General features: G+C 38.8%; 1 protein-coding gene across 14 annotated transcripts in view; it reads left to right on the plus strand.

Moving 5' to 3' along the window:
- The window catches only part of BCAS3 (BCAS3 microtubule associated cell migration factor), a 361,836-nt gene that overhangs the window by 72,846 nt on the left and 265,054 nt on the right, over positions 1-23,936 (plus strand). For all 14 annotated transcript variants that reach the window (XM_061470541.1, XM_061470542.1, XM_061470543.1 and 11 more), the window contains 2 exons: positions 4,639-4,809; positions 14,490-14,583. In XM_061470541.1, the coding sequence (XP_061326525.1) occupies positions 4,639-4,809; positions 14,490-14,583 (265 nt within the window). The remainder of the gene's footprint in view (positions 1-4,638; positions 4,810-14,489; positions 14,584-23,936) is intronic.

Raw genomic sequence — 23,936 nt, forward strand, 5'->3', positions numbered from 1 at the left:
CTGTCGCATGAGTAAGATAAAATGTGTTTATAGTCATAGGAGAGGAAAGATTGTTGTCCTCTGTACAGAGATAAAGTGGTAGTGAAAGTTAGGGAAACAGATTATCATGAGGACACAATCTCTATAGTCCTTTGTATTCTGTATAGCATATTGCTTTTGCTCGCTACTGGCTCTGAGATGTTGCTGTAATAGATAAATACTAATATAGTTTTTAAATATTTGAGTATACCTCAGCCTTACTGTGTTAATTTGTTACTCATACCTGAGTGTATAACACTAAATCTGAAGTGTTTGATTTATTACTGATTTCATTGAATCGTGGCTCACTATCTAGCCTGTTTTCATCTCTGATAACTGAAATGCTGGCTGTCTTGTTGCCAACTAATATACCCCAGATATCTGTTGGTCTTTGCCCATCTCATTACCTCACCATGAACTTCACTCCTTGCTTAAGTAAGTCTTCATTTATAAACCTCTACTGCTGTTCTATCTTATCAGCCTGCAAGGGTTTGTAATTCATTTGCTTTGATCAGCAGAGGTTTTAGCTGTTTTGAAAGTGGATGTCCTTTTCTGTTCCCTGCACTGCTGCTCTTTGGTTCAGAAGTGGTTCCATAAAAGTTCTTGTTTTGTCAGATTATCTTGGGTTACAGCCTTTTCTTTGGGTTCCAGTTTCTTATTGAAGGAAGTGAAAGAACCTTCACATAAAGCAGAAAGATAAAGCTGAGAGAAAAGAGTAATTTCAACAGGGTCACTTTAGAGAATTACCTTTCAGATCCTCTGTAGAAGGTCTCAGTGGCAGTACAGAATATTTACTTTAGTGGTATTCCCTTTGATGAGAAATGGTTTTGAATGTCCTGGTGGGTTTCTCCTCAGTGTGGGGTTCTGCTGTGTGCTGCAGTTGATGCAGCAAATACATTTCTTCCTTAATCAAATAACTTCATACTCAGAAGCTCCCTGTTACCCGAGTAACGAATACCAAGGTCAAAATCGTGACCGTGTTGGAGTGTGTTGTTTACTGGTGCCAAAACTCTTGTTATTCTGGTGACATAATGAAGAAATCCTTTATATCTTCTTCCCGTTTGCTTTGGTACTTTCTGGAAGGATTTTATTTTGAACATGGAATTGATGCATCTCGCAAGAGCATTGCTTTCTGCTGTTGCTGGAAAAGCCCATGCGTTTTTTCCAGCTCAGTCTCTTATTTTCATTTGCTCACATGTGTTTGGTGCCTTTCTGGCTGTTCATATTCTAAAAGGCTCTGATAACTTCTTTAATTTGGCCAAGCAGAAAATCTCTGGGAATAGAAAATGTGTCAAGATTCCAATTCAGGCAAATCCTGAGCAAAGAGAGAAGTGGATGTGTTTGAAAACCGTGAAGATATTCTTCCTCATAGTGTAAAGACTCTTTTCACTCTACCTGAAAACCACAGTAAAATGGCTGTAGGATGTCTTTCTCGGAATAAACCCCGGTATTACTTAACAGTATTAGTGATGGGAGAACATTCAGGTGACTGGTTTGAAATAAGTGTCCAAATGTAAAATTGTTCATTATAATTATCTGTATTTATTCATCTTGGATGCAGCAAGGAAGGGGAAATAGAAAAAGATGTTCTCATGTCCCCATGCTTGTTTTTAATTCTTTGTCTCATTGAAGAGAGGTTTGCTCTCACCATGTCCCTGCTTGAGTCATGTTGCAGCTCATTCTCTGCTTGAGGGGTGCTCGCGCAGACCTTCCCTATCCTAGCGTATCTGAGTGGTCAAACTGGCCGTGCTGTTTAAGATGAATTTCCTAAGAGGTTTCTTCCCTATCCTATCTCTTTTCAGAACCTGCAGCAAGAGCAGGGAAGGGAAACATCTTTGTGAAGCACGAGCATTTCAGCAAACATTTAGTTTGAACATGAATCTATAATCAATCGTGTGCTCACTGTGCTCAAGCTAACCACGAGCCCTGCATACTGCTGTCTACCAGGGCACATCTTTTGGAGCTCTTTCTGCTTTCTGTAGATTTTTCATCTGTAAAGAAATAAATTGTGTCAAATGTGTTTATTACGAGAAACAGGAACAAAATAGTGTTTAGTCACTGGAAGAATAGACGAACTTTGTTGGAACAGAACAGGCTGCATTTTAGTTTTAATTCAAATTCTACTTATTTTTCTATTAGGTGAGGTATGAGTGCGTACATGTATTTTAACTAAATATGGCTTTCTATTTGAAGGAATGTGAACAGTCTTATTTTTAAGTAGATAGCGTACATGTGAGCATACACATAACTTGTGTGTGTGCACAATGTGCGTTGCTGCTTACAAGAGAAACTGGATCAAATATTCTCATTTATAAAGAAGTTTGCATCGGCAGGTTCCCATCATTGGCAAAGGAACTGGGACAGTGCAAACTTTAACCTATTTCATTTAAAATGTATTTGGTCTGTCAAATGTCTAGCATCAAATTATAAACCAAGTTCTTCTCACCTCATAACTTCTTTAGTTGATTCTTTCTCCATATCTTTTAATCCTATAGTGGTAAAGTGATTTAGCAAAGCCTGCATCTGTTTTCTCTTGTTACCTGATAACTTCTTAATGAGTACTAACAGCTTATGTGAGAGCAAGGTCATTAGCTCTAATGGATAGAGGGGACAGCTGATATGGCATGGGAAAGGTTAAAGATTACCAGGGAAGTTTTTGCAAATATACACATAGCACAAAGCAGTGAGTGCCGTAATGGTTTTGCACTGATATTTCTGAGCTAATGGCCCCGGCCACGTCTTTGTTCACCTATTCCTTCTCAGTAGTCCCGCAGTCACAGTCTAACGTGTAGCACTAATTCATTTTGCTAGATAAGCATGTTAATTTTTTTGCTGGAGCGCTATGAATTTATAATGGGCACTTTGTCATCCGATTTCTGTTGTTATAATATTAAAGATACTTTCTAAAATAGGTCAATTACAATTCTTGGTCTTTTAACTTGCCACATAGTATTTTGCCATATAGTATTCCTATACTGATTTCTCTTTCCTGCTGCGTAAACTATCATTTTATATGATTTTATCTATTGGCCAGAAAACTGCCGTGTCAGGTTTTGTAAGGAAAGTTGAAATGCATTCCTGCGATGGCACTGGGGCTGGCTTAGATCTGTCCCTTGGATATCATTATCTGCTTCGTTACGTTTTTCAGTCTTCTGAATTTGCAGCTGTTAAAATTAGTTTTATTCTCATTTGTTGTCTCTGAGTATAAAAAGAAATAATAAGAAACAAATGGCAGGATATTACTAAAGACTTTAAACCCCAAAGACATTCCTGTGATAAAGGCACGGCTCGATTTTAAGTGGTAGTATCTCCATTAGCATTAATGGGGTAAGTACATCAGCTGAGGCATCTCAGAGGTTAATCAGGCTTCCTGGCTAGATCTTGCCATCAATACAGTGTGGCGCCTAATTCTGTTGGCCCTTCAGAGGTTTTCCTGACAACACACTAACAGACTTTGTGTAAGTCATTTCCTATGAATTATTAAAACAAACGTTTGGCTGCTAATTGATGAACACTAATGTGTTTTCTAATCACTGCAGTTTGAGATTTTAGCACTAAACAAAGCAGTTGCAATTGATTTGTGGCTGCTTCTTGGTTTCAGCCTGTGATGCGTACGGTTTTTTCCTTTTCAATTTAGCAGGCAGCTTAGCTTGTCTTTTTAGTTAAGAATTGGCTTGTTACAGTGTCATTCCGTTCTGATCTCTTTTGCTATTTCTTATTTATATTGCATTATAAATCAGCTCAATTCTTTCTCGTCAAATAAGGCGCAGTCCTTGATTCAAGGAGAAAATGTTTAACGTTGTAGTTTGGGTTGTTTTTCTTTAAATCTCTGCCTCTCCCACTGTGGGTACCCTTGCTCTTTCTCCACATAAAATCAAACAACATAAAACCAATCTTCAGCATCTTTAGATTATAAAAGCTGGTGCAGTGAATATGTTTTGAAACCCCCATCTGGAAAACATGCGGACTGTGGAAAGTCACATTGTTTGTAATGGGATATGGGTCTACTTTGTACAGAGCTGTCCTTTCTAGTACCTGGAGTATGGCGTTCGTAATTTTGCTGGGTTTCAGTCCCATATTCAGTTTTAATGCTGCAAGAGGCATAATTGCTGAGAAACGAATCAGTGTGTCTCTCATATCTATCAAAGGCCCAATTCCATGTCTCTTGCAGTTGTGCAGAAGACATAACTATTTCAGCATTAAGCATTAGTGGCTATAAGTATTTCTGTGTGTAACGCTGCCCTCCGCACACACTCATCTTGGTTTCTCCATGTGATTCTTATAACTATCTACGCTCTGTGCCTCTTGGAGTAAGTAAATAACAATGTTAAAGAAAAAAATAACATTTAGACAACATTAAAATATTTCTTTTTTTTAAGACTGTTTTGGAAGCTAAATTGCAAAATATAGGTGAATACTTCAAATCAATAGGATGCTAAATTTTTTCAAGCTGTTTCTTTCTGTACAGCCTTTTGCAGCCTATGCATCACTTATTAAAATATTTCTTTTGTCTGCTTCTGGTGTGCAGAGTCATATTGCTGTATATTCATATTGTTGAGAAAAAAATCAAGAGAGATCCATAAACCAACTTTAAACATTATTTATTGGTTCTCTTTATAGACGATAAAGACTGGACTTACGATGGTTGGGAAAGTAGTTACACAGCTGACAGGGACGCTGCCCTCAGGAGCAACTGAAGAAGAAATTTTAGCTCATAGCAACATCCGTCGAAGTCCTCTGGTGCCTGGAATCATCACCATCATTGACACAGAGACAGTTGCAGAAGGGCAGGTAATACAGTGTGCACCGAAACAGAATGTGCGTTCATTGTCAGAAACGTCGCAGGAAAATGTGGTTTATGCTTTACAAAATGAAAAAGAGATGAGATTTTTGCTAGGTCAAAAACTTTTACAGACACAAGCAGCTGTGATAAAGTCCTATTTGGGACTGAAATTAAGCCAGAATATATATTGTCCTTAGAACATATTTATGTGACACTTTGACAAGATCAAGTGTGAAGTGTCACATTCTGTCTCGCTAACACTTGTTCATAATTGACGTTGATTTATGCTGATCAGTTGAAATGTATATGTAGTCTGATTATTAATATAGAATGTGTCTGGAAAATGTGGGTGTTTAGAAATACGGTGAATTGTTGAATTCCAGTTTAAAAAAGATGATGAGTGGAGCTGGATATTCAGTATAAAAGCTTCTGATTTTAGAGACATTTCAAAACTAAAGTGTAATCAAGTACGATGCTGGTTTGTGAGGGATATGCTATGTACTCTCGTACTAACAACACACAGGACAGTGTGCCAGGCAAAATCATTTGTTAAAAGATCCATGCCGTTATCACACAACTTGAAGTTGTTTTGAGGTGTCCTTAGGACAGAGGGGATAGCCACGTCTGTTTGTTTGTTTCTGACAATCAGGTAATGTTGAAGTGTCTGGTCCTGGAATGGGTGTTTTTGCAGGACTCCCATGCACTGCATTATTGTGTAACCAGGCTGTAAAACAGACTAATGTTCACATTTATTGAATTTAGAAAAAGGAAAAACAGTTTCTTTTCTCTTCCCCTACTTTTATGATGCTTATTGCAGGTAAGTTACTAAGTAGTAATGACAAATCAGCAGTGAAGCTCTTTTCTTACACGAAAGGAAAATAGAATATCTTACTTGAAACCGAGCAAACCAAAAACCCCAGTCTGCTGCTTGAGCTGTGGCTGTTCCTGAGAGCTAGCTGTGGAAGTACTTAGCCAAGTAATGTTACATTGAACATGGATCGTTCATATAATGTTAACGGCCTTTTCTTGCAAAATTAAAACCGGAGAAAAAGCAAAAAGAGGAGAATAAAAAAAGGAATGTATTTTACTTAAGATCTTGAAGTCTTAAAATCGCTGATTTTTTTTGGCTACTGGGGTTTGTTTTCATTTCCTGAAAAAAAAAAAGGTTCTTTTGGCTCTTCTTATACTGCCAGATAAAAAAAGAAAGAAAGAAATATTTTGCTTCATCAATTTCTCATGAAGCCGTGTTTAATGCGGTCATTACTTGTGGTGGTCATTGTCTGGCCTTTGATTCTTCTGCATGGGCCTAGGGGGAAAAAAAAAGATGTATCTTAGGTTTTTAAGTCTTGTTATGTATGATTTAGAGGTTTTATGAACTTGTCCTCTGACCTTAGCAATAGTAGGGAGCTATCAAGCCTAAAGGGCACTATGGAAAAGTAGTTGTAAAAATGATAACGCTTGCCTTGTCCAAATAGTGCTGCTGTAACATAAATAAGCCATCAGTTGTAGGGAAATAATTTTTGTCTTGAATCTCTAGGGGAGGAGGCTCTAAGTTAGATACCCGAGTTGTTTCTGTGCCTCGCATTCCTATTGTTGTCATCTGGAGTTTTAAAATTCATCATTTATTTTCAGTGCTGAGACTTACTTTCAGGACTTGCTCTAGTTGGGGGGGGTGGGGGTTCTCCAGGAAAATCAAATCATTTTTCATTTGCATTGTTAGAATTTCATGGTACAGAAGATTTCTCAACAATCAGTTCTTACAGAAATGTGCATTTAGCAAAAGGAAAGTTGATTAAAGCCAAATACAATTTGTACATGGTTTGAATAAAGACTCTTCTTGGACCTTGGCCCAGTAAAGAACTTTCTGATGCAGGGAATGTCATGTGTCCCCACTGAGTTCTTGTCCATCGCTCCAGCCAGGTAGGAACAGAAGTTTCTGCACACACAGTTCCATTGGAACATGATTTTAGCAATCGTGTGAGCTGCCGTGTCCTGAGGTGCCTGGCAGGGATCCTATGTCTGTGTGCTGATAGAAGCAGGCAGACCTGTGAGAAATGACATTCTAGTTCAGATGGCACCTCTTTGTGCTGGCTGGGCAGCCCTGGCTGGGTTTTATAGCATAACTGAGTGAAGCTTCAGCTCAGGAAAGCAATTTAGCAAGCCTGACCTTTAGATGATGTGAGTCATTTCGCTGAGCTAAATGTGCTTGCTCGTAGGCTTCACTATAAACTCGTGGTTGAGCATTGTGCTGGTTTAAAATCTCTATGGCTCTTTGAGCCACACAGGTTTTTCCTCGTTGTATTAATTTCTGTAGTTGTTTTACTCCTCTGTGGTAAATTGGTTTGCTGGTAGTGGTCATCCAAACTGCACTGTTACTGCCATGCTGGTTGAAATAAAAGAGTGACTGAGCAGATTGAGTAATGCAGAGTTCATTCAGCCTCACCTGTGTTGAAGTGTGTGCTGTTCAGCAGCATGGCATAGTTTAATCTCAGTTTTCTTGCTGATGTGTGGCAGTGATTTTTCTAAAATTATTGGTTTATAATTCCAGTTTTCAGATTCCAGGGAGAAATAAGAGATCTGGGTGGGAACAAAGAGGCACTTGGTGGCATTCTTGCTTCCTCCTGGTTTGGAATATTCACTGCTGCTTGGATAGGGATGCTGCTGGATGGCAGTGCCCATTACAAGCATCAGTCTTCCTAAACTTTGTGGTACACCACAAGAATTAGTAGTGCCAACTTGTGTTTTCTGGGCTGCATTAATAGTTTGAAAGCCTTGCATCGCTTTCATTAGAGATTTTTCTGGCAACTATGTAAATGTACTTGTGTGTGTGTGCATGGTTTTCAGAGGTTGTCAGCCTGATCGTAAATGGAGTTTCAGAAGCAGAAAGGAGTTGTTTTCTTATCGTCAGTGAACTCCTAATGTAAGAGGAGTACCTCACCTCCTTCAGGTCACTAAAGATTTCTATCTACCTGCGTAGCCTGACTAAGAATTTGGGTGTTGTGATGAAATTTCTAAGTGATAAAATATGTCATTAAGGTAATGAATGGTAAAAATAAATGGAAGCAATCTGTTTTAAAAAGAGAAAGAAAATGGAAGAAGAGGACAGTAAATCTTAAGGCGAGCAAATGGGTCCTTTTGAAGGAGAAATAAGGACTTCTTTTTCAGTGGGGAAGCAGTTGAGGTTTTGTTATTAAGTATATCTATGTGAAGGCTTGCAGAGTAATGATGCATGTGCCTATCCATTTACCTTGAGCACAGCAACGCAGGTTTTAAAGGAGTGAGCTGCTCTGTGCGTGTGTACAAACATACAGATTTGTTTGCCAGTAGGATAATTAAGGAACATATTTTGGACATAAGCCAGAAGGACTAACTACAGCTCTGTGTTTTCCCCAGTTTTTATTATATCTGCCATTTAAAAGGTAGCAATATAAAGAATGTGAGATGGAGCTCGATGTATTAAATGTACTGCGCAGAGGTCGAACTGCTCGCTCACCACTGAAAAATATACAATTAAAGACCAAAGAAATCTTCTAATGTAATCTTGCAGGATTAAATCTGTAGGGAAAATCTTTTTAATAAGCCTTCTGAATGTAGATGCAGTAGTAAAATCTCATACCCATCAGTTCTTTGTATGATAGCTCCTACTTTCATAATCAGTGGCACGTTAAGAAAATGTGAATTATGAGACAGTTAAAGAAATGCAAAGGAATGTAGAATTATTGAAGTTGGCTGTCGTGATATGTTTGTAAAGGGAGTAAAAATAGTTATCAAGATGCCCGAGTAACTTTGTAGCAAGCCCAAGTATGTTAACAAGGTTGTGTGCTTGTTTAAACTGCCTTCTGATGAAGTGTGAGCGAACTTTTCAGCTAGATGCAGTGACTATTTGTTTGAATCCGATAATTAGTGGAAATGGATAAAACAAAAGCTGTGCAGATGTCCTCTTCTTCAGTGATCGGGATTAAATGTGTAAGCCTTTAGTGGCCTGAGTTTTAAAGAAAAATGATATTCTTTCGACCTTTGTTTCTGTATTCTTAATTAATTCATCAACTCGGCCACCCACATGTAGGCTGCAATAATGGCCTCTCTCCAAAGTCGCCAGCTTTGTGCCTGAATGTAAATCTGTTAAACATCTAACATTTAGTTGACAGAGAAATATGTGGTCATTTGAAAATCCAAAACTCGATTCTCAGGGCTTTTGATAGAGCGCTGTGATTGATGAGTGTTGCTCTCACAGCTCATCCAAGATTCAGGAAAATACCTGAGGAAATCTTTAAGAAACAGCTTACAAACCCAAGATGGCATGTTGATCTTTTCATGGTTTCAAATGTGGTTGGTGCTTGCTTTTTTTTTTCCTGTTCCCTATTAACTTTTTATTGCATTAAGAAGGAATTTTCAGAAAAAAACCCTGGAGACTGCTGCAGTTTCAAAAGTTCATTTTCCTTTAGTAAGGAGTTAATAACGACTGAACCAAATAAAGTTGCTTATCGGGAGCAGGAATTGCTGTGAAATTTTGGTCTGAAGCAAAAAGAAGCTTTCTTTATTCTTTATAAAGCAAATTCAATAATAAAACTTTAACTACACGTGTAATTTCACTGTCATTAACACCAGTGTTTTTATTTTGAGAACAGCTTTCACAAAGGCTAATCTGATGTTCTAATGCTCATATATTTGGCATCAATTTTCTTCACTTTTTATATCTACGTGTATTACAGAAGAATCCTTTTTATATATAAATATAAAAAGAGCAACAGGATTCCCTCAGAGCATAATACTGTCTGCCTTACTTTTATTAAAGGGGATCTGTTTTTTGTCAAGAAGACATTTTTGTCTCAGATAAATGGTTCAGGCTGAGCACAAGGCTGGTTTGAGTTTATGCTGGATTCTATTAAAAGGAGTGCAGTAGTTAATGCCGCAGATCTATCACTTTTAGCCCTTTTCCACTGATGTTTGACCTTAGCTATAAGTTGGGGGGAGGCTAATGGGGGGGGGGGGTGGGATGTCAGTGTGAAAGGGGTGGGTTTTGTGCTTAGGAACTGAGGCCAACACTGCCCTAACTTCAGCTATTTAAATCAATGCAGGTCTTAATGAGTGTACATACAAAGATCTCTTTATTATATACTATTCAGATTTATAAATATTGCCCAACCTATTCGTTTTTATGATGATGGGATTATTCTTTCTTAATTTTATTAAGAGTAGGACCTGCTTGATTAGATTTGTGTCCGTTTGTATTTGTGTTACTTTCATGTTTTATTTAAAAACATGTCTCTACTGGGATAAGTAGTGTAATTTGCCTTTAAAGATTAAAATAATTGAAGTCATAATTACAAGTGGCTTCTGTTCAGCAGTATGGAAAATAGAATGAATGAAGAAAAATATGGCACAAGAGAAAAAAGCTTTGGCTTCAGCTATCTCATGCCCTCAAAGCAAACACTGTTTTCTGATAGTAAATGTAATGATCCCCTAGGTGTGTTGTTTCTTTCTCTTTCATAGTGAGATAAAGAGGGCTTGCTTCATCTTCGATTAACTCCAGTGTGCTGTTGAACTTCATAGAGCTGGCTTCAGTGCTGCAGCATTGGCTTTGTGTGTCCAGCTACTGGCTCTCTTAGCTGGGCAGCCTTTTATTGAACATAGTGTTGCAGCTCTCTTGATAAGGTACTATTTGGGTATCAGGAGTAGACTGAGTGCTTCTTTGCAAGGCCATCTTGGTACAAGAGCCTTTGTTTGTTTCTTGGTGGTGGTCGTTCTTAAAATGGTGTTTCTCCTTGTAATGGTAGGGAAGTGTATGAGGAAGATAGTTGAGCATCCTCGTGACCCTCAGTGACTGTGCAGTTATAAAGGTAATGCTAAGATTTATGAAACTTTTCCAATGAGAGAATTCGTAAGGTCTTTTAATAGAAGAGTGACTGGAGGCCACCACCTTGGGGAATGAAGCCTACTTGGGATGATAAAGATTGCAGCCTCAGGATTCCTGTGGGCTTTGTCTGCAGCGTGTGCTGGGAAGCTGAATGAGCTGCTTCCTTCGAGCTTTCTGACAGCACTTGCATGCGTTGTTAAGCAATTTGTACCGCTGGTTTCACTTCCAAGAAAAATTTCCATCTCTGCTCTTTTCAGTGGTAAGAAACCATAAACTGGCCAAAAGGAACGAGTTGTACAGTGTCGGTATCGACTGAATGGGCCCTTCGTTAGCCTATGGACATTGTTCTCTCCAACACTTCTCAGGTAGCATCTTCCACTTCAGCTTTTGCAAGAAGTGGTTTCTAAAATTTGTGAAGCCTCTGTGGCAGAGGCCTTTGATACTCCTTCATCGCTGCACTGCTCTGGTTTCCATCCTCTGCACGGATTCTGTGCTGTTTGATTTACCCAAACGATATAAACCCTCTTGTACTGAGGTAGTTATGTCTGCTTAAAGATCTCTATTCCAGTATAAAGCATCTTGTGTTATACCAGCATAATTTTGTCTTCCTTAAGTTACATACAATGGTGAAAATCATACTATGATTTTAAAGCTCTGCAAGCTTTAAGTTGGCATGTGAACCGGGCTCCTGTTTTATGGCAGGTTTGGAAGGGGCATTTCCAAAGAGGGTCTTCTTTGGTTTATGATGTAGTTAAGTCAACTGCTGTAATTCCTTTGATTTATTCCTCCCTCCTTCCTTTGTAGTGTTGAAACTGTAAAAGGTGATGTATGTTTTCCCCAGCAGTCCACTGGAGGACATGACAAATCCATCAGTGCAGCCTCAAGATTTAAACAGAAGTTGGTGATTTTAAGCCAAGCTCTTCCCTTCTCAGTTCCACAAGGATTTATTTTTTCACGTTGATTTTCAAAAGCTGAAGAGCATTTTTCGACTTCATCTTAACTTGCACAAACAAGTGCTGTTTCCTTGTGTGCCTCAGAAGCAAGTATTTCCATTCTGTGGCCACAGTTGGTGGGGACTGACAGGGAAGAAAGGAGGTGGTGCGGCACCATCACAACCCGAGTTTCAGGTTCTGTGCTGTCCAGGGATTTCCAGGCTTTTGTGGGTGATGTTTTTGGAGACTGACATCTTTCAGTTTGAGTCTGAAAGCTCTGCATGAGCCAGGTGTGGTGGCAGGCAAAGGTTTTCAGGCTCTACAAGCTCACAGTTGCTTTTCTTTCCTTATTGGACATTATGCCAACAAGATGGTCTTTCTTGTCTTTCTGACACAGAGGAGAAAGCCAAAGCAAGGACTGGTTTGCTGTACCTGAACATCAGCTTTTACAGTGAAAAGTGAAGATTTTTAAGAACTCCTTTTAGATGAAACACAAAGGGTGTTTTTCCAGGAAGATAATCTTAAGCAGTGTTTGAGAAAAAGCATTTAAAAGCATGGAACCAGTCAGCATAGCATACAAATAGTAGGTTTGGGCTTTATTGTAGTCACAAATTGGAATGTCTGAGGTGTTTCACAGTTTTTAACGTTGTGGTATTTTTGCTTTGTATCATATTTCCAGAAGGAAAATATTTAAAGGTCATCTTACCATCCAGAGCGTTTCTTGTCCATTGAATAGGGGGTTATGTTGCAGAGATAACAGTGGAGCGTTTATCATTAGTTAATACAGAAAAGCCTTGCTGAATCAATCTGTCTGTAGAAGGTGATGCATGTGAAATATCCTACATCACTGTTTTTAGCAATCATTTTAGATACTGTTGGTGTATACACGTTCATGGGTGAAACACTTTTGTTTAGCAGACTAGATTTAGAACCACCTGAAGCTGGTTTATGATGTTACTTTATCATTACTGTGTATGTTTAACTAGAGCGAAGTGTTAAGGATGAGACCAAGTTACCTAAAAGTGAAAAAGATGATCTACAGGAGTTATTTAGTGCAGCTTATATCAGCTGAGGAAAGAACAGTGTTTCTTTGAAATGCTCTTAGGAAGATCTCCAGACCCTTTGGTTAGTGGTTCTGGAATAAGCACGAAATGCTGACAACGGAAAGCAAAACCATAATTGTGCTTATGTGACAGTGCCAAGTAATTTGAATGTTTAAAGTAAGTCAGGCGCAGGCCTCTTCATCCTTATTACGTGACTTCTTTAAACATTTAAAGATGATTTCTCTTTTTGAAGCATAAAAATATCTTCAAATTATTCTGATATCAGTTAGGAATAGGAAGTATTAAAACCCTTTCAGATTGTTTTGGAAGCAGCAGACAAATTATTCTGAACCTGAAATGGGAAATTTTGCACTCTCTTGTTAAGAAGGTGGTTTTTGCTTACCACAGAAACCCTTTCACTAAGTCCTTTCCTGACAGATTTTTCTCCTTGGTTTATTTCATTTAGTCTTTAACATGATGAAACCAAGGAATAAAATACTTTTACAGCTCTTGCGTATGCTTTGTTCACACTTTTTTTTGGTTCTCTTCTAAATACCTAAGGATATATTTTCCCTTTCCATACAACTAGACATTGGTAATACTGTGTTCTTTTGGAGGTCCTTTTGTGTGTCTTCACAATCAGCTTTGGTTTTGACTGGGCCAAGTGGTTTTATCAACTTCAAATACCCTTTTGTTTAAGACAACCAAAAGCTCGTCCTTTGTCCCTCCCTTCAGAAGATGTTGCACAACACATTTCAGGCCAGGTATTTCCTTTTCCCCTTTATTTCCTTCTGCTGTGAAAACTCTCTCCTACCTTTTAATTATCTTTGTTGTTCACAAGCAGGTATTTTACAACAGCAGAATTATTTAACCTTTTGTAATACCTTTTTTAACCTTTGCAATGCTGTCACAATGTCCATTGAGGCAATTTAATCAGATTCTTGTTTAGCAATGCAGCTGCTTTCATACGTGCTCTTAGTCCTTAGCATTTCTTGTGTCGTTTGGAAATCCAGATACCTCAAGTCTGTCACCACGTGTTAGCAGGATGCAAGCTGTAGAGTTCCTGCCTGTGTAGCTGATGGAAAGCAAGGCCATAGTTTTATGGGTATTGGGTCTGTTTTTCCGTCCTATGTATACTTTGAATCCTCATGAAGAAAATACTGATTTATGTAATAGTTAAATATTCCCTTTTCTTTGAAAAAGTCTATGCAACCTCCTGTTTTTCCTTCCATTATGTGATTTTTGTTATTGCTTAAGGAAAATCATGTGTTGCTTTCAGCTAGAGAGCTATGCGTGCTCTTCAGAGGAATGACACTGATCCTCCTTACGTTAGTCCAACTGCATGATGCTGCTGAGCCTGGTGGAATGAGAGCTCTGCTCCATGCGAGCGCTGAAGGAGCTCCTGTCACATGTTATGAGTAATGATCACAGTATCCCACACTGCTTTGTGCTGGAAGGGACCTTTAAGCTCATCCAGTGCCCAACAGCAGTGGAAGCAAATGCAGCTTCCTGGTGCACTGCGTACAGACTTCTTTTGTAATAAACTTCTATTCAGCCATTACTACTTCAAAACAGTACTGGTTTTCCATTTTGCCTTATTTGAATAGGCTAAATAAATAGGGAATCCAGGTGGAAAGTGCATGATCTTGTCTATTTAATAGTAGGTTATTTGAGCATGTCTCATGTCTCGTTATCTGAAAAAAAGAAGGTTGTATTTAGTTCACATGTAGTTAACATTGCTAATTTGTGCCCCTGTATCTGTCTTGTAAAACAATTCCTATATGGTTAAGTTGAAATTTTCTCTTAGGTGTACTTTTACTTTCTAACCTTCCTTCATCTCTATTAATATTATGCAGGTACTTGTCAGTGAGGACTCTGATAGTGATGGTATTGTGGCCCACTTCCCTGCTCACGAAAAGCCTATTTGCTGCATGGCTTTTAACCCTAGTGGTAAGTTATTTTATTGTTTTAACATGATAGTTGTAAACAAGATGAAGACAGTAAAGTGTCATAAATGTGTTCTCTGGAGGAACTGCAAATGCTATTGTGATACATGCAATTATCTACTCATTGCTTCTAGGACTTCTGACCTGCTCTCTTGAGGGTTGAATGTGTCACACAGTGGTTAATGTCTTTTTTTTTGTTTGAAATTTCAAACTGAAGCAGATCTATACTGTGGTGTAAGTGAGAAGATTCAAGTCTTCCACTTTGAATGTAGAAGTACTAGGGAATTCCTTTCTGTTGGGTATCCTGCCCACCAGGTATCCAGATGTTCCAATATGCAGGTATCCAGAGGATCAGCCCACATGTTAAATTGTACTCCTCTGTAAGTATGACAGTGAAATTAATTGTTTCACTTTTAAAGTATCTTACACTACCATTTATGTGTTTTGTTGATGGAGTTTAGAATTCCACCCGTGCTCTGAGTGAAATCAACTGTAATTTGAAAATGCTTTTAAGAACCACCTGAAAAGTACCCATTCCTCACATTTTTCTTTGTAAATGAACAATGTCTGTGGGCATCAGAGATACCTACAAATCCTGTCTGTTAATAAATCTTACCAAATTGACAATTAACATGTTTGCTACTCTGCCTATAGGCAGAAGAACCCCTAAGCGTTGCAGTGGATTGCAGTAGTAGTCAGTGCAATGGCCGGTGAATCAACAGCTCCCACTTGCCCAAATGAGCAGTTTCTAAAACGTAGCAAATGCCATGAAGATCTTGAGGCTGGAGTCGCATTTCAGAGAATAAAACTAAAAGTGTCATTTATGTTTTCACTTTTACTCACCAGTTGGTCTTACTCTGACGTCCCATTTTCACTGTGGGTTTTTGACATAAAACCCCTGTATTCCCATCTGGCTGAATTTTCCTCTGATACTTCAGAGAACTTCTCGTGGAACTCTCTGCATTTAACTGAGAATCAACTATGCCAGCTCCAGAACAGTAATGTTTTTGCTTCATTCTCTTGTAGAAAGATAGTACCTAGAGTTGGGCAATGCTATTTAAGAGAAAGAAATACAGCTGCTTAAACGCCATATAGAGATTAATGAAATGCCTCCTTAAGACAATTTTTATGATTGTATAAACTTCAGAATGTTGATGCAAAAGCAGATTAACTGGTTATTTTTTAAATGGAATGCTATATTTGCATATTGTTGGATTACTTGTTTTATAATCAAGTTCTTTTGGTTTGCTCGGGGACTAAAATGACAATTCTTTGTGTGTGATACAACATTCTTACCTTAGGTCTAGTGGTGCAGTGAGATACTCAATGGCAAAACACTTCGCCTAATTGGTGTTCTTCTTGACTGATTGCAAATTACGTGTTCTATGAGACAAATGCAGGAGGGATGAGTCACAGCCAGGTATCAAACCAGTTGAAAACCATCACCTCAGCTGCCTACAGCATGAAAGCAGCACTCAACACCGGATTCTGTATTCTTTATTGAACATCAAGGCAGAACTTTGTTTGAGGCCAGTGTTTTAACATCATCTTCATCCATTCCATAGTGGTACATTGCCAATCAAGCTGATCTCATTACAAAGCAGAACAACACAAGAAGTGGCTTTTGATCCTGTCTTTGGCTGTTGGCTGGTTGTAGTGAAAACCACTTTTGATTTCAAGCAGTGTCTGTGATGCTGCACTCGAACGCAGCAATTGCTAATTTTTGCTTTAAAGGCAAACAGGGAACACCAGTCTGTTTCAGTGAAGTATTTTATTCCCTATGGCTCATTAAATAGCTTAATTTTATCATGTGTCATCCCAAGGGTCCATGGCCTCTACAGGTCTGTACAAACTTACAGGATTGTGTTTGGAAAAAGTCCTGAACAAAGCCACCACTGACATGGGAGCTCACTAAAAGTCAATGGATATGGTAGATGGATATATATGTTTTTGTGTGGTAAACCAGTAGAACAGCACCACAGCCACTTCAAGCTGTGTTTTAAAGGTATCAGTTACCAGTAAGATACAGTTTGGGGGGTTTCTGCTGTTTATTTTTCCATGCTGAGCAAGGAGCTTGCTAGGGAGAAGTTATGAGTGATCAAATAACAGTACAAAATGTATGGGTATCGCTGAGAGAATAGCTCCTTGTAATAGATTGTTTCACTGTAGGATTATCAGAAAGCAATCCAGTGGGAAGGGGAGAGAGTCACTAATGTCAGTAAATGGCAGTTGTATTTTCCCCTGGTCTTTCTTTTTGAAACCAAGAAGAAATCCCTTACTGCACTTACAGCATCCGAGATACATTAAGTTATTATGGGCCTGGCTGAGTCTGTTGCAAACAGTGTCAGGACTCTTGCTGATAGGTGTGTGGGTCTTTTTTGTTGGCTTTTCTGGTTTGCTTTGGGTTTGAGTCTGTGGGTTTGCGTTTTCCTCCCGGCAAGGTAAATAATCCATGTGGAGTTCCAAGCAGGGCTGGTTGGCAGGGAGAACCGCCCGTATGTGTTACAAGGCAAAAGGCTGAAAGAACAAGCAGGGGTGTTTCTGCATAGCACTTCATTGGGCTGTGTAGACGTTTCTGTAGTGACTTTTGCTGGCATTAGATCTACCTTTTGTTCAGATTTAAGGCAAATCTGTTGACTTCTTTGCCCATTTTGAGGTATTTGAAGAAACTTGGCATATAGTTAACTTTCTGGGTATTAGACCTATGGCTGCTCTGAAAGCCAGCTTGGATAATAAAATAACAAACTTGAATACAATTTTTGAGTATATTTCGGGGGAACCACACTTTGGGGTTTTTAAATGCTGCCTAGCATGTCCCTGTATACCTCTTCCAGACCTATATGTTAATAAAAGCTTGCTTCTGAGTCAGGGAGACTGTAAAAGGCTCAGTCCAAGACATGTAGCAAATCATGTTTAGCATTGGGGGGGGGGGGGGGAGAAACATAAAGATGAAAAACTGCAGTTCCTGGTGGTTTTGGGTTTGCTGTGTTTTTTTCCTGTGTCTATCAGAAAAAGTTGTGCGGGTTTAGTGTGGGCAGTGGGTTGCTGGGGTTTTGGGGGGTGGAGGGGAGGGACTGTACTGCAGCTGAAAGTTTGTGGCCAGGCATCTCATCCACAAAATCCCTTAGTCCTGTGGAATTTCTAAAAGCTGGGTCCCTGCATGTGTTGTTATTGCCTCTCTGCTCAGCATTTTTCATTTTAATAGGTAAGATATGCAGTAGTTCAATAAAAGTGGGAAAGAACCGGTCCTCCTTTGCCATTTGTTGCTGACTGAATCTTTGGGAAGCAGGCACAAAATGCTAACGGGGTCCTTATTCTAGTGGTAAAAATCAAAGCTATGACGTGAGGCTCCTTAATCCGCTCCCTTTGCCAGCTGTGTTGTCAGCTTTGAGGGCAGTGTTTCTTCTGGCTGGAGGGCACACTTCCTATATAACATTCTTGTTCTGGTTTTGGAAGTGTGCTTAATAAATCCGATTCCAAGTTTGAAGCTCAGGTGACTTGGCACTGTGGCTTGTTTTCTTTTTCCTTTTTTAATTGCTAGAATGTGAGTATTTCGTGGATCGTTTTCTTCCATAGGAAACTGGCACAGTTTTTCCAGACACTTTATTATATGTCAAAATCCTCATTTATTTATATAATGCCATATATGTCAGGGATTGCGTTTGTGACTTACATGAAGGTAAGGTTCCTCTTCTGAAGCGCAAATGTTCTGATTGTTTTGTTTAAAACATCCATCCAATATTGAATAAATTAAATGCTAGAATAATAATCTAGCATTGCCAAGTGCTGTGGAAATGCTGCTGTCTATTAACAGGAAAAAGGATCTGATTTTTGGCTCTGTTTGCTCAGTAAGTAATGCATACCCATAGTATTTATTTATGTTTTACCACAGCCCCTTCCCATGAAGTGACTTTTGCCACCACAATATGTGGCAAGGATACTTGCATGTAAGAGGAAGGAGCTCTGGGGCCCTGGTGCAGGTGATGAGCAGAAATGGGCTCCTGCCAGTGGAATAATTCATGCAGCTTGGCAGTGGCCAGCAAGGCGGATGAATTCTGTGGGGAGCTGTGGCAGGTAGACTGTGCTGTAGCTGCTCCAAGGCTTTTGAATGGCACTCACTGGATGTCTTTTGATTATAGCACTCTTCTGTAGTTGATTGGGAAAATAGTAGTCTTTCTTCAACCTAATTGGTTATGATCCATGTCCAAGAAGGTGGGCACATCTCTAGCACCATGTCCACTCTTGTCATTGCTGAACAAGGAAGGCAGCTTCTAGCTTTTAGGAAGTCTTCAAGCTTTTTATTAAAACACTTCAAGATAAGAATAAATAATACAAGAAAGTGAAGTAATATTAATAGACTGGGGACTTTATTACAGTACCTTTGGCATACATATTGATGTAGTGGAAACAAGAGGCTTACACAGAGACCCTAAGAACAATTACTTTAATTCACTTATTAAATGAAAATCACATTAAGGCATTGTCAGGATGCTTCTACTTAGTGTTAACACTGACTTACTATTCAGTTGCAGATTAACTGAAGGCAAGCTTACAACAGAGTGTCCGGGCAAGAATGTAGTACTGTTTCCTGATTGCCATTAAGTAATTTAGATTTATTTAGATTTATTTTTCAGACTGCATCTATGCAGATATGCTCCCAAACCTGCACATCATGCTTGTTCTGCTTATATATATATATATATATATATATATATATATATATATGTTTTGTCCTGAAAAATTTTTTGATACCTTTATATTGAGTCCAGGACCAAGACCTGTCTATGGGGTTATAGTCAATACACCTTGGCCTCACAAAAATAATGTAGGATGTTGTTAGTGATGTTGAGTTGCGCATTATGTCACCTGGTGATTTGGCTTTCTCCGTGCTATAAATGTAAGGTACCTAGAAACGTCAGTTATATATAACCAGTAACAATTTTCTGTTATATAATGTAAACCAGCAGTATTGACACTAAGGTCTCTATTTATTATGGTTGAATTTTTACCACAGTTAAAATGAAGCCAGAATGAAAAACACTGACAAATATTTTATTGGTTATTAATATGTTTTTCTGTCAGTGCAACATCGTGCAAGAATTTGTCATCAGGAGGCTTTATTTTTTACTATGTATATAATATATATTTTTATACACTAAAAAACCCAGGTACAAGCCGTTTGCAGAATGTCATAGTCACTACAGCATCACAGAAGAATCCTGTCTGCTGTGTAATGTAAATGACAAGAGCTTCTTGTGTAAACTCTGGATGAAGATGCCCTGGACTAAATTTTGGAAGGTCGCAAAAGGAAGGAATACACCATAGGGGGTTACTTAAATGAAGATGTTTACAGAAAAACCTTCGAGCCTTTTAACGTGTTGATGATAGTCTGCCAGGAATTGTAAGTGTATGCAGGGTCTCAAATGGGGAGAGGGAAGGGAAAGGATTAAATGTTACCAATTAGAATCGGTTGCGCAATGGCAAACTGGATTAGTCTAAACTAGTGTGTCTAGACTGGAGACTGAAGGAACCATGCAAACATCCTCGTTTTTCATTAGGTTGTATTAGACTCTGTGATTTGGAAAGGAGGAAAAAACCTCACCAATTCTGATGTCAGCCGTAGTCCATTAAAACTAATTCACTTTGCTCCCTCTTCCATCGTAGACACAGGGATGATTGCTAGTCACTGTTGTTAAAGGCAATAAATACGCCGGGCTGCACAGAGCTCTGGCATGGTCTGTTATGGAAATTTCTGTGTACAGCCTCGTTCAAATGTTTTGGTTTATTTCTATTTATTTTAATATTGGTCCAAAGTATTCACTGTTTTACTTTCATTTAAGGACTTGGGACTTAAGCAAAGTTGTGGAAGCAGAGATAGTACAGAGAATTCAGGCTTCAGTGGGATTTGGGAGGCATTAGATCTGCTCCTTTTTCTTTTTGTAAGGCATGTCAATTGAAAGCTCTCGGGGTACATATTATTTGCAAGTAGGATTTCCTGATGTTTAAAATAAATGGTTATGGATTGTTATTGTTTAATGAAAATATGCTCCCCCCCCCCAAGAAACAAAGTGTTTAGTCTGGGGGGGCTATGAGGTGGTATTTCTTACCTCTTCCTTTTCACAATCCAAGCCTGAGCACTGAGAACAGGAGAATGTTACAGATTTGAAAAACACACCAATATACTAGGTTTTGGGGTGGTTTTTTTTTTCAAAATATAATTATCTGTATTTTCCTCCAAACTCAGGAATGTATTCCAAACTAAGCGGGAAATTCTGGCTTGCTTGCAATCCTTACGTTTAATCATCTGATTCTGCATTTGTATTTACAGTGTTAAAAGGATGTGGCCTCTTTTTCCCTTTCCTAAGTGGATTTCTTTCAGGAATGGTCAGACTCCTAATTCTCTATTCAATTGGTATTTGTAAACCTATGCATTCTGGAAAGGTGTTGTCAATTGCTGTTATAAAGACACATTAAAAAGAATACTTTTAAAGCCATAGGAGTGAGTTTTGGGGAGTTTCGCCATAGAACAGCACAAGCTTTAGGTTTCCCTCCTCTGTATCTGGTTCTTCTGGGTGATTTTTTTCGTACTGCATTTCTAAATACTTTCTAAATGCAGAGTTTCTAAACCATTCATCTGCTGGGCACCAAATATATTTGAATGGGCTCTGAACTGACACACAGGCAAACGTGCGTGCTACATACACAACAAGTTCTGTCCTCTTGTGTTTGAGGGAGACTATGGGAGAAGGAGACAAATGCTATATCCACTGCTAGTACATGTTCGAATGCGAAACCACCAGCAGATAGTTCACCATTGTTTGCAGACTGCATCTCGCAGGGAAAGTTAAAAATACAGTAAAATTTACATGACGGAATAACACTGCAAAATGAACTCAAAAGAAAAGAGTGCTCGGTTGGCTCGCTGGCATGCGAGCTGTGGTGTATGGCTTCTATTCATAGGAGTGAAATGAAAGGATGCAGTTAAATACAGTTGTGAAACGTCCAGTCCGACAGCTGCATTTAGTTTGTTTTTCAATTTCTCGTTGCCTTTCTTGTTTATTAGCTGTGACTCTGAGGTCAGAATTAAAACAAATATTTTAATGGCAGCATTTATGATGTTGGCAGGGAGTGCTACGGCTTAGTGCCGCGAGCTGGCCAAGAGGCGATATGGGTGGTGTGAGGTGGTCCCTCCTCGGGACGGAGTCACCCTCGGTGAGGCTTCCCAAAGAATCCTATCTGCAAATCACACAACTGATAAGCATCCTGGAATCTGCTTTCTGGTTCTCTTAGCAAACTGGAGGATCTTAGTTGTAGGAGGCCAGAAGGGAGGGTCCTTCTGTAGATTTTTATCCTCTTGAAAACTAACAGAATTCCTCTCTTCATTGTGACAAATCTAAGGTCTAAAGGCCTTTATGAACTGTGATAATTAAAACCAACCTGTGTGTAAACTACACACATCTACTCATACTATCAAAATTGTTAAATGTGCTTTTAAGGGTAATTTTAGAGTCTGCAGGGCTGTAGTTTTATTTTAGGAAATTGTCTTCACCACATTTAAAAGCAACTTACAGACATTTTATTTGTGCTAATGCTGAATATTAGTTACTAAATATATTGTTCTCCACACTTGTGCAGGTTCTGTACAGCCATAGATAATACAATAAAAATAGAATCCATAAGGAAGGAAATCAGATCAGTGTTTCTGAAATCAGTTCCAGACAGATAGGTTTTTACCTTATGTTGACCATTTCTATTAGCCAGATTTCATGATAAACTGTAAGTTTCCCCTCCACCCTCTAGGAAAACAGGAATTTCATAGACATTCCAAGCTTAATGAAGTTCTATAAAATGAAGCTAAAAGCATCAATTTTTGAATGTTAACTTTCTATTTGCATGTGGAATGCATGTATTTGTACTATGTAACCATTTCTCACAAGTATTTCAAAGAAGGTAAAAAGTAAATTATTTGGATTTTGGCAGTTACACAGATCAGGGCTTTGATACAGACTACACAGCAATAGAAGTTCCAGAATTTCTTTCCACCTTCCTCCTAATTCTGAGACTGAGTGATGCTGGGCTGTTAAAGGTGACAGGAAACAATTGGTTCAGGTTTTCAGTCTAGACCAGCTGCTCATCTTGCTTTAGCCAGTGTTATCACCAGGCCTGGCAATAACCAAACCCCCTGGTTCTGAGGTCTGTCTGTACCCTTATATTCATTTCTTTTTTTAGGCAAAACTGTCTCTTGGCTACAGTTGTATCTTTTGTCTACAGAAAGGGCTGATGCGGGACAGAACTTTGGGGAAGATTAGCTGAAAAAGGAATTTCTCAGTATTTGGAGTCCGTGTTGTAGCTGACGCAGGCGTTCAGTTTATTTGGTATGGTTTAGGGTCATAAAACTGGGATTTTTGAGGATTGATAGAAATATTCTTTTGTAGGTTAACTTTATTTATTGGGTTAGATGTGACACAACAAATAAATGTGTGTTTCACACATTTCAGCAAAGCTTGACTTTTCCTAGAGATGCTGAAATAGAAAAGGAAGTTAAATAGTGCATCAAGATGTAACTAATAAATCACTTTTTACTCCACATTTAATATTTTCGTTCCAGTAAAAATACTGGCGGTATTGATACAGTCAAGTTTTTAGGTGGAAATAATGTATTTTGTGATTATAAAGCTTCTGTTTGTTGCCTAGGAAAGTGCTTTCTAGTTAAGGAGATTTTTTGTCACAGAGACCTAGATGTTTTTAGCTAACAAATGTGTGACCAAACCCAGCTGGTCTGTTTTCTGTTCATGTCTAGGAGATTTCATAATCAGTTGTAGGTATTCCAATTAAAACCAGACTTTACAGTGTGTAAAAGTTGTTGAACACTGTGCCTGTTAATTGTGTTTTTTGGCAAGCTTTCTCTATGCTATATGGATGATAGCTGTGGTTTATAGGTTACATTTTAGATGGCTGGTGACAGTTTTAATGAACACTTTAAAGTCATATTCATTTTATTGTCTCTAACATAATTCCATTCTGTGCAATTCGCTAGTTAATGGATAGTCTGTTCATTTATCTAGTGCATGGGTCAGTAAGTTTCTCTCTCCTCTCCCTGCAGAGAGGAGGAAGGCCAGATCCTCTCTAGCTCGCAGAGGAAGGTATGTTTTCTGTCACTTGCTCTGCCTGACACGCACATTGTGGGATCACAGTTTTAACAGCAGTCCCACAAGCAAAGAGGGCTGCAGGAGTGTGCTCTATGGGTATGTGCTGCCTTCCCTGCCAGGCAACACTGGATGCTTTTTTCTCCCATTTTTTAACAATACTCCTTATCAGACAGAAGGAAAGTCACAGCCTGCTCGTATTTCACACAGT

Source organism: Pezoporus flaviventris, unplaced genomic scaffold, assembly GCF_033815535.1.
Source record: "Pezoporus flaviventris isolate CSIRO_AGI_PZ_B2104156 unplaced genomic scaffold, CSIRO_AGI_Pfla_v1 ptg000063l, whole genome shotgun sequence".
NCBI lineage: Eukaryota > Metazoa > Chordata > Aves > Psittaciformes > Psittacidae > Pezoporus > Pezoporus flaviventris.